Source organism: Penicillium argentinense (genome assembly GCF_028826775.1).
Source record: "Penicillium argentinense strain IBT 30761 chromosome Unknown utg000010l_segment0_segment0, whole genome shotgun sequence".
NCBI classification, from domain to species: Eukaryota; Fungi; Ascomycota; class Eurotiomycetes; order Eurotiales; family Aspergillaceae; genus Penicillium; species Penicillium argentinense.
This window is the reverse complement of record NW_026622669.1, coordinates 875,656-890,005: the sequence shown is the minus strand read 5'-3', so window position 1 is coordinate 890,005 and position 14,350 is coordinate 875,656. Positions and strand designations below refer to the sequence as shown.

Sequence of the window (14,350 nt, the reverse complement as noted above, 5' to 3'; positions counted from 1 at the left end):
ATAATGCTTTACAAGATCGTCGTGATTGGCGTGGTCTCCCTTGGTACTGGCAGGCTACTAATAGAAGTGGGTCGGACGTTGTATGAAACAAAAAACAACAACTCAAGCGCCAAATTGAATTTTTGTTATATCTCAGGAACCAGGCCAGTTAGAGTAACAAACTCAACGGCATTTTCAATCCAACTCCTCCCGCTATCTTGTGACACCGGCTGTGAAGTCCCCAGGACGATATGCCGGTGCCGCGCGCGGAGAAGGCTGTTGGGCGCGGCCCGACGGGGGCTGCCGGACGCCAGGGAAAAACTTGCCAACGAACAGAGAACGCGTGCAGAACCTCTATAGTGATGCCACGGTGCTGCTTGAGGAGATGGGCAGTAGCCAGAAAGGCCTGAAACCAGAGAAAGTCAAGAATCTCCTTCAAACCGTGAAGGATCTGACGAAAGACCTTGTGCTGTTGCCCGTGAACGATTGGCAGCATGAGCTGAGGGAGCTCCGCCAGGAGCTCTCCCAGGAGATTCAGACTGTCAAAACCGCTCTCACCGAGCCACCAGCGAGGCAAAGCATTAGGTCGTTTGCTGAAGCCGCAGCTAGGGCACCTTCACCAGCCCACCAGCTCTCACGAACAAGCTCTGCATCCAGCTCCCCTGCGACCCCGGACAGTTCGCGTGACCGCGAGGTTGTGATATGCCTCAATGACAGATCTCAGGTGGCCGAGTATCGCAGAAAGACCTCCGCGGAGATTGTGACGCAGGCAAACCAGGTCAGAGCGAAGCATGCGAGGTCCACCGGGCACGCCGACCCTCTCCTCGGTGATGGTACAGGCAGCTCGCCAGTTGAAATCGGGTGATATCCGGCTCACCGTGCGAGATGCGAAAGAGGCAGAGCTAATGCGTGTCCATCGGGAGAAATGGGTGAAAGGCTTTGGCCGTACGGCGTTTGTTCATCTGTCAACCTGGGGAGCGATCGTGCACGGCATGCAGGTCAAGTCACTGGTGGATAAGCCCTCGGTGGAGGCATTGCGGAACGACCAGGCGAGTAAGGATGAAGCCATTGTTGCTCAAAACCATCATTGGTGGGGGGGATGCAACTATCCCAAAAGATCAGCTGGCTGCGGGTGCCGAGAGACGGGACCAAGCTGGCCTCGATCATCCTGGAATTCACGACGCCGCAGTCAGCGAATCTGGCAATCCAACATGGGGTCCTCTGGGATTCAAACCTCTATCAGGCCGTCCTGTATGACAGGGCGATCCGAGTGCGTCAGTGTTTCAACTGCCAACAATATGGACACATAGGAACCTCCTGCTCCAACTACATGAGATGTGTGTACTGTGCGGAGGAGCATCAGTCTCGAGATTGCTTCAAGCGTACACATAGCGAGCACAAGTGCGCTAACTGCGAGGGCGCACATGCTGGTGGAGTGATGACTGTGAGACGTGGAGGGCGGCGGTGGAACAGAGCAGGGAGTTCACCAAACTCCGGGGGATATATCATCGCGTCCCGGCGCCATACAGCGGTCCACCAGCCCACTGTCTCATTAGAACCTCCTCCACCCAGCTCGTGGGGAACACCGCAGATCTCAGGGAATTCAGAGTCAAGCGGCACAGGAGGTAGCGCTTCTGTGACGGCCGCACGCTCCAGTAACGGGGAGCAGGGTACAGGCCCACTATCTGCAAGTCAAACCGCTACTGGCACGCAGAGCCATAGCACAAGGGAAACGGGAAAGACAGCCAAGTCAGTGGCAACAGTGTCATTAGGCAGGAGAGGGAGACCCACCAAGGTGCAACCGGCTAAGGACATAGCCATGGCTCCTGCTGCCGAGGACCAGCAGAGTCAATCCAGGGATATCAACAGCGGGCAGCGAGCTGGCCGAGCCCAGTCTCCTGCTCAAGGGAACCAGACGCAAACACCATCATATAAGTTTGCACGTACTCAGGAACCACTGCAATTCAACGCCACCGGTAACTTCAACCGCTCAACCTGCGGTATCGACTTCCAACCGACAACCGCCGCCGCTATCATCGACACAGCCAAATCTTTGTCGAAAACTGAGAAAGCGAGAGCTCGGATGGCCAAGGCCAGGGAAGAGAAAGCAAAGAAGCGAAGTGAAAAAGGCGGCCAGTCCAGATTGACAGAATCAATGGAGTCTGCTGCAAAGCGAAGGTCAAGCAGGATCAACAAACTCGTGAAGGGGGCAAACCATGACAGAGAGCAGTCAGAGCTCAGTTCTGAGGTTGATGAGTTCAATATGGAGGAACTGGAACGACAGTTCCGCCAGGATCAGTTCTCATCTCTGCCAGGGGAGCGCTATAGTGATAGGGACTTCCAGCCATCCTCGACTCTGCCTGAAAGGACAGGCAAAGTAAGCAGAAAAAGAAAACAACCTCACAGTGACAGCATCTCTCTCAGTATTCGGCCAAGCGGCCAATGGAAAACCCTCAGGAGGAAACCAGCCACATCCAACCGCCAATGAATCCATCACAACAGTGTCAGCACACGCAAAAGCAACTCACTATCTACCAGTACAATGTGAACCGCTCCAAAGACATTGTGATGGCTCAATTCTTGCGAGAACCCGTCGATGGTTAACACGCCAAAATAACTTGGCAAGGTGGCAGCAGGAGGTGAAGACGCTGGGCATAAGGAAGAGATCAAAAACCTACAGCGACGAGAGGCAGTGGGAGTAATACAACGCCGATGAGGAACGATATCGAAGGAACAGGGCATGTTGAAAAACAGCATGCCAACTGGAGCAGATGTGGAAGCAGAAGCATGAGATGGTGCGGCAATACGGGGATGGGACGTGGCCGCATGGCACGGCGTGTGCTGGCATAAGCCAATTACATTCATTTTGAGCGTTCTATGACAGTTTTTGTGAGATTATCACCTGTTTTTGAATCGCGACATGCAGTGTTTTCTTTGTATTTGTTACTTTTGGGCGTGGCGCTTGGACGAGTTCTTGTTTCCGACGGAGGAAGCACCTGCATAGCCATTACGTTCTAGTTGGGCTGCATCAGGCTAATAGAACTTTGAATTGAATTGAATTGAATTGAATTGTAGTATGAAACCAGGAATACTACTGAAGATGCAAGTAGAAGTAAGAAATTTATTCATGCAATGCACATGTATATCAGTAATGTATAAGAAAAAAAGTCCAGCCCAAACTCCAAGCTATCAAACAACCGAAATAAATAACAAGTTTTTAACAACTCCGTCAACTCTTAACTGATCCTATATCACTCCCAAACAAAGATCTCATAATCATCCCAGAACTCGTCATCAAAAAAGGGCACTCTATGCCGAGGGAGGGTGGTACGATCCCCCAGTGAATCTAACCAGTCAGCACCGCCTCCACTCCTCTAGGAACTTTTGTAGAAGAGGAAAAACTCACCGACTAAAAAAGGTCGAAAGAATCCCCTGCGAATCGCTAGACTTGCGACGGGCCCAACCGTGGTCAACATTGTAGTGCTTGACGTCCTGGAGACCGGCAAAGAGCCCGCGCCCGGCGGTGGAGTGCCGGTGTTCCTGGTTGGGATTGCGGATCCAGTAGTCCGCGCCGAAGTCGTTTTGCAGGCGGGCTGCTTCTTTGGCCTTGGAGGATGACATTTTGTTGTGGTTTGGTGGGGTTTCGTTGTATGTGGGTGGCGAATCCAATGTTCAGGCGAGGGTGTGATTGAATTGATGTTCTTGATCTTGATGTGAGAAAAGGAAATCTCAGAAAACATTCAACCCTTTATATCTTTCTCTCAGACACAGCCACGCAAAATCCCAGGGGACTCGAGTGATGGCACGATGCCGGCCGAGCCCAACCATCAACGTCAGCCTCATCGGTTCCAACTCGGTGCGCGACGGCCGATCATCTGAACCATAGAAAGTAGGTAAATAATCGGATACAATAGGACGACAGTCTCAGCCCCCACATTGTATGATCTTAGTTTGTCGCCCGAATCCGGAGACAGCAGGGGGCGGTGGTTGGTGGTGGTCGGGGGAGTCGTGACGTCGGCCGTACCACTCGGTCGACACCACGTGAGTGGGACTTGGCCGGTTGGATCATGATTTGGATGAAGAGAATCGGAATTGTCGATGTGCTCCTCGCTAACAGTGTGGTATTATGGCGCCGAGGAAGGTTTCTGGGGTTGGTGTTGGTCAGATGGAGAGTGTGGCATGATGGTGGCGTGATATCGTATGGTGTGGCAGTGAGCACGGGGTTATGTACATTGGAGAGGAAATTCATTTCGATATTCCTAGTAATTTCTATGCTGAATTTAGCAGAGATTAATTTGTTGGGGTTTAGATTTCTTTTTGGTAGTACAAAGATCGATGTGTAGTACAATCTAAAGGCCGAGGCGGCAGTGTTCCTGCATCCGCGGGAACAATCACAGAGTGTAGAGTACAAAGATTGCGCGCAGGGATTATCCATCAGCTTTGATATTTTCACTATCGCTGGGAAATTTCAGGAAATACCCTCTCCCCCCTCTCTACTACCTATGAAATTTTCCATTCACAAGACTCGCCGTCTCGAGCCATCTCAACTAGTACGCTTGCAACTCCCCCGTCTGTGACGTTGCGATGTGACGGTTTAGAGGAATTTCCCGCGAGCAACGTTATCGAAAATATTTGCAAAGTAATGGCAGCCTGTAGTCGACTATGCGATGGTTCTGGAGTGACCACGAAAAAGGCTGTCGATCCGACGATCCTGGAGACGGGTCTGTCAATTAAGAAACTGATATCCGGAGCATTCGAGCCAATAACTCCTGACAGAACGAGCCGAGATTCGGGGAATGCAAATGACATATGGGGAGCAATATGCCCGTTGCTGATTTGAAGGAGATCGACACGAGGCATTCTGCTTCCATGTGCGGAATGCGGGTGGTTCAGATGCAACAATGGGTACTTTTGTCAACGCGAGATTCGTCGCAGTAAATGGTTTCACTGGCGGTTTTATCCCGAGTTTTTGTTTTATCTGATTTTTTTTTATCTGAACTTCTCTTATCTATTTTCCAGGCCTAAGGGTGAATAGTCATGAGAGCATCGACTTTCCATAGCTTGGCTCTGGGCAGCCTTGTCGTCCTTGCTCAAGGTCGCGCTATCTATGAGCAGGATGAGCCAGCTGCGATCCATAGCCTGGCGGCTATGGTTGACGATGAGCCCGTTTGAAACCCCGATTAGACCTCGTGCTCGACTACTCCGACCACTACGATTACGACTACAACCACCACCCCTGCACCGATGCCTCGGTGACCATCACCACCTCTGGCAAACCACCCGGCAGCACCACCATCCCTGCAGTAACTTCCTGGGGCACCGAGACTGTCATCATCACAACCGGCGAAAACACCAGCCCCGTCTCGACAGCTTGCGGCACAGCAACGGTGGTCACGCCGAAGTCGTGCCCCCAACCTCCTGCCCAGTAAAATCAGACTCCCCCCCCCCCCCCCTCCGGCTTGAACATCGACTACTACGCCAACTAATTCGGGGTATAACGGCTACACAAGCCCAACAGCCGGTCAAACTGAAGAAGAAGTCCTGCCACCCTCCTAACACATCTCTTCGGGCCTAAACCCGCTCGCCTCCTCCTTCACAAACACTACCATCCCACAAGACTACACAGCCGACATCCAAGCCCAGGCCTACCCCGTCATCTACCCGGACACTCCAAGAACCCGCAGGTAGGATACTTCGTCGGCTACACACGCGAGGTAAAGGGCGGGATCGTCGTGGACGCGAATAACTACCCCCTCGTCTATAGCGGGTTCTACGGTGCCCCGACGACGGACGAGTATACTTTCTGCGGGTCTGTTCATATTGCGGATTACTTCTATCTCGGTGATGGGCCTGCGTTTGATTGTAGGGATGGCACGCCGGATCCGGATGCCACTGCCCTGAATGGTGCGTCTGCTGGTAGGAATTATAATAATTCTGTTTTGTGTGGGTCTGTGGGGTAGAGGGTGGGTGATTTTTATCCCATCCGTGATGTTATGGGGGATGGGAATGCGGTTCGGCGTTTAGTCTTACTATTCAGGCGCCTGGGGAGGAGGAGACTTTGAGTGATAATTCGGGGCGGTTGTATCCGGTTGATTGCCGGGCGGATTGGGCTGTCGAATAGAAGAGCTGATTTAGGTGATTGATGATTTTGGTTTTATATCTTGTTTAATGTATGTTCTGTGCAAAGATAAAGTTGAAATAACACACTGCAGTATAATGCGATTCAATCTTGTTTCTATTCAGATTATCAGATTGAATAAATTCACATACATTGTACCCCTACCCAAACTGGAAATTAAACTGGACATCCAAACACTACAATGTATTCTCGAATTTAGCAATTAAATAGTGTTAATAGTGTAATTATCAATACATTTGCATCATATCTATTGTCCAAATTGCTATCTGATGGCGAAGCACCAAGACACTAATGGCAAGATCACGTGGTACGCATATGTATATTGTGGTGCCGAGGACTTCGAGAGTGTAGCACCTATGAATGTCCCAGACACGCCAATTCTTCGATGTGGTCATACAAAAAAATCAAAATGAAGACAATCACATCTCAATCAAACAAAATAATACAGCATCGAGTAAGCGGTCCACACATGTAGCCCTATAGCACAGTGTAAGCCCTCACAACTGTGCAAAATCTGCTGCCCTGCCAAGACTCTTGAGCGATTCGACCGTTGCATCTCCCCCGATCGGGCAGATATTTGCCACCACTTCATTTATAGTGGCCCACATTACCACTGCAGGTTACAGCAAGGTACAGTGAACTCTCCAATATTACAGTCCAACAAAATCGCAAAATCACACTGCCAAGTGCAGATGAGATCCAACAGCACCGTCTGCGCCATGCCCAGCCATTCTTACGGCGCTTGCGGAATGAGCGGTGGCTCTCCGACACCACAGTGAAAACGATCCAGCCCCACCAATACCTGGGTAACCACCTGGGCATCGAATTTCCACCGGAATGACCTCCACGTATTCTGGCCTTGGCGACAACGCAGCCCCCAGCATCCGAGGGACTCGCAGCAACGTGTGGTTGAGCGAAATGAGCCCAGCGAACATGCAGAATCCGCCCCACTGCAATTTCCCGCTGTCTGCTTACAATTTATTGTACATTGGCAGAGTATACACGGTGACAGAAGAGTCACGGTACATGTCTAACGGTCAGCAGGCCAGCGGAGTACGCAGAGAAGAGGGATAGGGCTGGTTCGCCCCTGAATAACCTCAGAAACAGGGTCTCGCCAAGCCTTGTCCTAAACGTATTGTACTATTTCCAACCCCGTTGCGCCTAGATCGACTATCCTGCTTGGCGCGGTAGTGTCTCCAGGTGGTCGAGACCGTGGTGGGGGGTTTCCACTGGCAGTCTTTCAGAATTTTTATTGTCTGCTCGGCGAGTACTTCTATGTATCTCAGTGTGACTGGTGTATCTTTATAGGGGATGTGAGAAGTACCTCCAAACGGGTTGAGATTGGTGGTACCCTTGACGGTCGGATGAACTGGAGGGCCAGATCAATAATTGAGTAGGCAGCGTAATAATCGTCCCCCGCTTAGCTGGCAGGCTAATATCGGCAGCGACGTATCCGAGGCTAGCTAGCTCAGGGGAATTTATCCGCATAATAGTAGCCTTGTGGACAATTCGACTCCATAAACGCTATCCTAGACACTGCAGTAGATACGACTTACACACACTCTCTCTTTCTCTGCCAGGAATGTACTCTACGACGGATCGACGACTCACAATGGCAATCTAGACCATGTCGCATTGGGATCGTCTCCCGTGCCGGTGTTGGGGCCGCCTTGTTCCACGGGCGATCATGCGGAGCGTGCGATGGAGGCTAACGCTGCGGATGTTCGGATGGAGCTTGCATGGTTGGAGTCGGGTGTTTGTGACACGGCTATATAGACCTCTGTACGGAGTATGCCTACAGTAGGTATAAGTAGTATACACTTAAGGTATACCTCAGGGCAGGTGTCGCAGACGTGGAGATATCTCCATGTCGATCGGCGTAAATGGTGCGTGCTGACGAGTCGTGGAGAAGGGGGCGGAGTGCTTGAATTTGGATTCCGTGTCTACTTCTCTACTTTGTAATGTAGTAGTGTACTCGAGTGTATGTGGACGGTGATGTGTTGGCGTTCAGGTGGCCACCAGTTCCATGGTAGCCGTGATGAAGAAGGGGCGACGATGTCATGGGCACCCATGAGCACAAACACGAGCATAATCCTCAACGCAGGTCAAGTAAAACAATCACAAGCTGAGCAAATACTGTACGAGGCGGTACGAGGGCGGTGGCCACGAATGACGATCGGCAGGGCGGAAATTGACGGTGGGCGTGGCCGAATCAGGAATGAAGTATGGGATCCACTTGGTAGCCACCTTGCCTCTTTCGGCCTAAATAGCACCCACATGGCGCAGGGGCATTTCCTGTTTTTGTGGTTTTTGCGAGACAAGTATTTCCCCAGGCCCTTCCCACAGATTCACAGAATCAGGTACGATATCTGGCACCGATTTGTACCTCACACTGGAATCTTCTAGTATATCCCTGCACTCCCAGCATACTTACTGCCCCAAGGCAGTAGCTTGGAGATATCTTATAGATCCTCGGTATAATTCTAGTAGTATGTACTCTACTCTATACGAGTATACAGCTGATTTTTCAGGGGCCGCAAGGGGCCGAGTGAGACACTGCTATTTTCGCATCCATCCGTGCTCTTGCTGGGGGCTGAGTCTAACGGCCCCGTCGTGTTCTCGCCCCTGTTCTGTTCTCTGCTTACCCTAGGGTACCCTGAGGTAGTGTACTGCACTGTCCTAGGGTATTCTCTGTATGTTCCTGGTAAGTAAACACACACTTGCAGCTATTCTCCCCCACCTGCCGACCCGTGCGGGCCAACCACTGCGGGCTCCCACTTGGGTCTGCATGTGCTTACCCAATCGCAATTGCAGCGTGCCTGAACGCCCGTCTAGACTCGGCGCGCCCAGCGGTACCTGAGCGTATGTATCTATACTAGTCAGTATCGCTGCCGTACCCAGCAGTAAACACGATGTACTAACAGTAATATTCACGATCGGTGGAGCTCCTAGCGCCCTTCTGTGTGTCTCTCCCCTATTTTCCCTCTTCTTTCCACCCCCCTTTACCCTCCCCATATCGAGTCCAACAAAAGGCCTTGCCTGCCCACGTCTTCCCCCGACTCTCCTTTCTTACTCTTCCCTCAACCACGTTCCTTTCACCACTGACCACCGCTTCACTCGTTCAGCGGGCATTCATTCTTTGAATCCTCCCACCATGAAGGGTTCGATCTTTGCCGCCGCCGCCATGGCGGGCTCCGTCATGGCCGATAGTCACTTGCACCGCCGCCACGACGCTTTCCACCGTCGCGATGCTGCCTCCAGCATCGTCGGGTCGAGCGTCATCACTCCCTCCTCCTCCGCCGCCCTCGGTGAGGAGACCTGCGGTTGCACCACCAAGGTCATCACCTACTACGGATCGCCGACCCTGGTGCCTATTCCCGAGTCCACCAGCACTCTGACCAGCACCGTCCACTCGACCAGCACCCTGACCAGCACCCTGACCGTGACTCCCTCCGTCGAGGCCACCCAGACCCCGACCCCGACCCCCGAGACCTCCACCGTCATTGTCTCGCTGCCCACCGCCGGTGTCTCCAGCTTCTCCTCCACCGGTGTCTACACCATCCCAGCTACCACGCTGACCGTGACTGACACCACCACCGTCTGCGGTGCCACCACCACTGAGGTCCCCAGCGGTACTCACACCGTCGGCGGTGTCACCACTGTGGTCGAGACCGAGACCACCATCACCTGCCCCTATGCCACCGTCAAGCCCAGCGGCACCACCGAGACCAGCACCATTGAGTACACCACCTACACTTGCCCCGCTGCTGGTACCTACACCGTTGTCCCCGGTACCGTCACCTCCGTGCCCTCCAGCACTGTGATCGTCTACCCGACCCCCCAGACCTTCACTCCCGGTACCTACACTCAGACTGAGAGCACACTGACCGTCACCCGCACCGACTACACCTACTACTGCCCCTACGCCACCGGTGGTCTGTCTTCCTCTACCGCCGCGGCTCCCACCACCACCCCCGTTGCTCCCGCTCCCACCACCACTGCTGCCCCGACCACTTCCACCGTCGTCGCCAGCACCAGCCCCGCGGCTCCTTCCAGCACTGGCGGCTCCAGCAGCGGTTTCACCGGCGAGGGCCAGTACGGTATGACCTTCTCTCCCTACACTGAGAGCGGCAACTGCATGTCCCAGTCCGAGGTCACCAAGAACCTCCAGATCATCAAGCAGAAGGGCTTCAACCTGGTCCGTGTCTACTCGACCGACTGCAACTCCCTCGAGTACATTGGCTCCGCCGCCAAGGACCTCGGTCTCAACATGATCCTGGGTGTCTTTATCGAGTCCTCCGGCACCTCCGGTGCTGAGGAGCAGGTCCAGGCCATCTCCCAGTGGGCCCAGTGGGACATGGTTGAGTTGATCGTTGTTGGTAACGAGGCCATCTCCTCCGGCTACATCTCCGCCTCCGAACTGGCCACCTTCATCTCCTCCTGCAAGTCCATCTTCCAGGCCGCCGGCTACACTGGCAAGATCACCACCACCGAGCCCATCAACGTCTGGGAGCAGTACGGTTCCTCCACCCTCTGCAGCCCCGTCGACATCGTCGGTGCCAACATCCACCCCTTCTTCAACGCCGACACCACCGCCGAGAAGGCCGGTGAGTTCGCCCTCTCCGAGTACAAGATCCTCGAGAAGCTGTGCGGCAAGGACGTCCTGAACCTCGAGACCGGCTGGCCCAACGGCGGTAACGCCAACGGTGCCGCCGTCCCCGGTGCCGCCGAGCAGAAGACCGCCATCCAGGGCATTGCCAAGGCAATCGGCTCTAAGTCGATCTTCTTTTCCTATGCCAACGATGACTGGAAGTCTCCCGGTGAGTTCGGTGTCGAGCAATTCTGGGGTTGCGCCGATGTCTTCTAATCGCGCCATGTCGTGATGGTATTCCCTTCAAAACTTGTACAGGAGGATTAGGAGTTTTTTCTTTCTTTGCTCTGCTTCGACTCACGCACTTGGCACTTTTCGGTGTAGGAGGCGTAGGTACGAGCAGAGCTCTTTTGTTGGTTTCTAGTGTCTATCTTGGACGTTACGTGGTAGATATATCTTTTTTATTTTATGTTGTCTACTGACCCTGGTTGCATCCCACCTGTTTCTTTGATTCTGCTAATTTGCGCTGTCTGTATATGTTTATTCTATTGATGCATTTCATGAACAGCTTCCAGTAATCGTAAATCATTCACAGTAGAATGAATAGTAGTTCATAAATGTTCTCATCTAGGATCTGGAATTCGTACCCCCTGACCCGGCCACTTGGTCTAGCAGTTGATCTCTGAACAGGGCGTGTACGTGCAAACACTGATTATTCATAATCTGCAGCCAGCCTTAAAATGGCCATAGCTCCAGTTCTCGTCGCACCCGCAACAGAATGAGCCAATCTCCGACAAAGACACGGGGCTGGGGTGATCTGATGGAAAAAAGATCTGAAATATGACTGGTGCTACCTGGAGAAATCTATGCTGCACTCGTGCTGCAGAAACTCCGTCAGCCATCTTGTTTCGAAGTATCCCTTCCCCAGCCATTCGACGCATCTTTCTTGGACCCCTTACCCGGCATTCGATTTACAGTGTTTACACCGTTCACTACACTGCGTTGTCTTGAATCTTGTCGAATTCCCTAGCTGAAATGTATGGGGGAGCCCAGTGTGAAGTAGGGAGTTGTTGCTTGCAGAATAAGCATGCAGCCGTGTCTCGGTTGCGTACCCTCTTACACCGAACCCTCACAGGTGTTGTGGATAGGGGATTGTCCCAGAACAAGTTCGTCAAGACGGACAAATTAATTGGGAATAGAAGTCCAATAAAGGCATCTTAAAATAGAAGAGAATACAACGGCTCTCGTGATATATACCCAATAGAACCAATTAAATACAGTCAATCGCCCAAACAGGGCATTTTCTCTCCGGTCACACCGACCGAAGTGTCATATGTGCAATCTGCTCGGCGAGCATTCCTTCACAGTAACACCATCCACAAATCCTCTCAACTTAAACGCAGGTGGCAGTCTGAAAATCGTTAGCAAGTATCAAGCCAGCGGAATAGACCCAAACTTACGCCATTCTTCGCGTCGCAGGACAAGCTAGAGCAGCAGGCACTGGAATCGCCAAGGCTGGCGCCGGTATCGCAAAATCCACCTCGCTGTTGCGCATTAGTACCGCCGTTCATGGTTGATTGTTTGATTGGGGGTCTTACTCCGACGCAGACTTGTTGGGCGCTTGGGAGGGCGTAGGAGACGCTGGCGAGGAAGCCGAGGATGAGGACGGAGGCGCGCATTTTAGTAGATGGTTCTAGGTGAGGTGTTAGCTCGATCTGAAGAGTACCTTTGCAAGGAGACGGTCATATAATGGCAGGGGTTGAATGATTGAGCAGGGCTAGGGATAGAGAGAAAGCAGACGAAACAAGCGATTGCTTCCGTTCAATTCGATGTGAAAACTCGGATCTCACGATGATGATGAGGTAGAAAAAAGGGAAAATGGAAATGACATACCTGGACGATGCTTCGCAAAATTCAGGAGCGAGGAATGTCAGGTCACTGGGACGTCTTATAGCATTCCTGACGTTGCGCAACACCCGCCACGCAGCGCGTGGAGCTCGCCGATCCCAGCGCGACTGAAACAGAAGGATCTACAGGGGGCGATCGGGGCCGATTCGATGGCTGGCACACGCATGCCAGTGACAATTTTAGACTTGGAGTGGATGACAGGCTGGGTTTTATTCAGTTATTGTTGCAATAAGCTCATTTGTATTGTTCAAGGTATCTTGCAGGCTGTAAAATGTTGAATATCTGAGGTCAACGTGAAGAATCAGAATAATAATAGCACCACTCCACCGCACGTCATTCTAAGCGAGTGGTAAGACCACCAGGTAAACACCACCAATAACACGCTCCATCGCATATCACAGTGGAACCCCCGCTATCAGAACCAAGTTCGTCGCCACTGTACGGGAACGAAAAGGCACCGAGTTTTCCGGGCACGAATAGGGGGGCTATGGCCAAGTCGGCCAGGAAGCACCCGCTGCTCTTGGCAAGCGCTGCGAGGCCTGCGAGGGGTGGATGGTTGCATGTTGGGTGGGTGCATCTTCTTGGCGTGGGTTCTGCCTGATCAAGTAGGGATGGCTGGTGGGTCGTGTACCTGCTTGAGTGAGGTTGGTGCAAGAGGAAGATGGAGGGGATCGTCGATTATTGTTTGCATACAGATTGAATTTAGATCTGGTGAGGAGGTTGTGCTGGCCCTATCAGTGGGGTTGTTTTCGTAATTGTATGGACGGTAGGTACGTAAGAGAGATGATTTGTACTTCGAGCTCTCGCCCCATTAGTTTACCGCCGGGGCCTTTTCTCAATTCAAGGTCTAGATGCACCTCAACGCGATGTACGTCTTCAATTCTGACAAAAGAACCTCAATTCCATTTATTATCCCATCCAGCCTGCTCCACAGTATACGCAATGGCCAACTCGCTGAATCGAGCCATATGCTGTGAAAGATCTAGTAAATACTCAACAGCGATCCAAGCGAGACTCACATCAGTTGAAGAATACCTCGTCTTATCATCCACCCACATCGTATCATTGACGCCGTGGACGTACGGGTCGAGTTCCCCGGGGAGCCCACCATCAGCCAATGGGTTGCCCTCCGAAGCCAGAGTAGCCGGGTAGTTGAGTCGTGTGTAGGACGAGCCGATGCCACTGGTCCCTGTGTGAGTAACGTGGAGTGCGGGAGGGGGTTATCGCGTACCATGACATATCGTACGCTTTTGTCGGAATGGAGATGTACTTCTTGCTTAGGCTGACTGCCCATTTTGTAAGTTCCTCTTCTGACTCGGTATGTATGAAGCCAATCGTGTCCGTCGCGTTCCTGCCAATGAATGCCGTCATGTCTTATAGAATCATCAGTTCATATCTAGTGCTTGGTTTTTGTCAGACGCTATCAAATTCCATCATCGCCCTAATCCGCGCCCCCTGCTCTCCCTTATACTGCGCAATATCCTGACTATCAAGCATACCCGCCTCTTCAGCGGCGTTCCAGTGGAACTCGACAGGGCCCTCTTTGGGTATGTATCCCCCGCCTCGGCAAGCACGCGGAAGGCTTCGAAATTGCTGACAGTGCCAGAACAGTCGTCGTCTGCGCCGGGCGCAGGGAGGAGGGGAAGAGGTAGTTTGCAGAGTCCTGGGGAGCGACGAGGATGGTTAGTGGTAGGGAGAAATTGCGAATTTTCGGCTCGGAGCGGGCGACGATT

The 14,350-nt window shown here is 52.5% G+C and overlaps 7 protein-coding genes across 7 annotated transcripts; 4 read left to right on the top strand and 3 right to left on the bottom strand.

The window, feature by feature from the left end:
• Positions 1-364: 364 nt before the first annotated feature.
• Positions 365-1,236, top strand: N7532_010039 (uncharacterized protein; the record flags this gene model as incomplete). Its single annotated transcript, XM_056622530.1, has 3 exons — positions 365-757; positions 819-1,032; positions 1,097-1,236. 3 exons carry the CDS (start codon positions 365-367, stop codon positions 1,234-1,236), a joined length of 747 nt encoding a protein of 248 aa, XP_056469946.1.
• A 562-nt stretch (positions 1,237-1,798) lies between these two features.
• On the top strand, positions 1,799-2,467 carry N7532_010038 (uncharacterized protein; the record flags this gene model as incomplete). The annotated part of the gene is made up of 1 exon (XM_056622529.1): positions 1,799-2,467. One exon carries the CDS (start codon positions 1,799-1,801, stop codon positions 2,465-2,467), a length of 669 nt encoding a protein of 222 aa, XP_056469945.1.
• Positions 2,468-3,288: 821 nt separating this feature from the next.
• N7532_010037 (uncharacterized protein) lies at positions 3,289-3,600 on the bottom strand (the record flags this gene model as incomplete). The annotated part of the gene is made up of 2 exons (XM_056622528.1): positions 3,289-3,325; positions 3,386-3,600. 2 exons carry the CDS (start codon positions 3,598-3,600, stop codon positions 3,289-3,291), a joined length of 252 nt encoding a protein of 83 aa, XP_056469944.1.
• A 1,021-nt stretch (positions 3,601-4,621) lies between these two features.
• Positions 4,622-5,950, top strand: N7532_010036 (uncharacterized protein; the record flags this gene model as incomplete). The annotated part of the gene is made up of 4 exons (XM_056622527.1): positions 4,622-4,700; positions 5,164-5,404; positions 5,618-5,883; positions 5,940-5,950. The coding sequence occupies 4 exons, from the start codon at positions 4,622-4,624 to the stop codon at positions 5,948-5,950; spliced, it is 597 nt and encodes a 198-aa protein (XP_056469943.1).
• A 3,322-nt stretch (positions 5,951-9,272) lies between these two features.
• btgE (putative cell wall glucanase (Scw11)) lies at positions 9,273-10,985 on the top strand (the record flags this gene model as incomplete). The annotated part of the gene is made up of 1 exon (XM_056622526.1): positions 9,273-10,985. One exon carries the CDS (start codon positions 9,273-9,275, stop codon positions 10,983-10,985), a length of 1,713 nt encoding a protein of 570 aa, XP_056469942.1.
• A 1,117-nt stretch (positions 10,986-12,102) lies between these two features.
• N7532_010034 (uncharacterized protein) lies at positions 12,103-12,388 on the bottom strand (the record flags this gene model as incomplete). The annotated part of the gene is made up of 2 exons (XM_056622525.1): positions 12,103-12,120; positions 12,170-12,388. 2 exons carry the CDS (start codon positions 12,386-12,388, stop codon positions 12,103-12,105), a joined length of 237 nt encoding a protein of 78 aa, XP_056469941.1.
• A 1,125-nt stretch (positions 12,389-13,513) lies between these two features.
• Positions 13,514-13,988, bottom strand: N7532_010033 (Zn-dependent exopeptidase; the record flags this gene model as incomplete). Its single annotated transcript, XM_056622524.1, has 3 exons — positions 13,514-13,588; positions 13,637-13,799; positions 13,849-13,988. 3 exons carry the CDS (start codon positions 13,986-13,988, stop codon positions 13,514-13,516), a joined length of 378 nt encoding a protein of 125 aa, XP_056469940.1.
• Between the last annotated feature and the right edge of the window lie 362 nt (positions 13,989-14,350).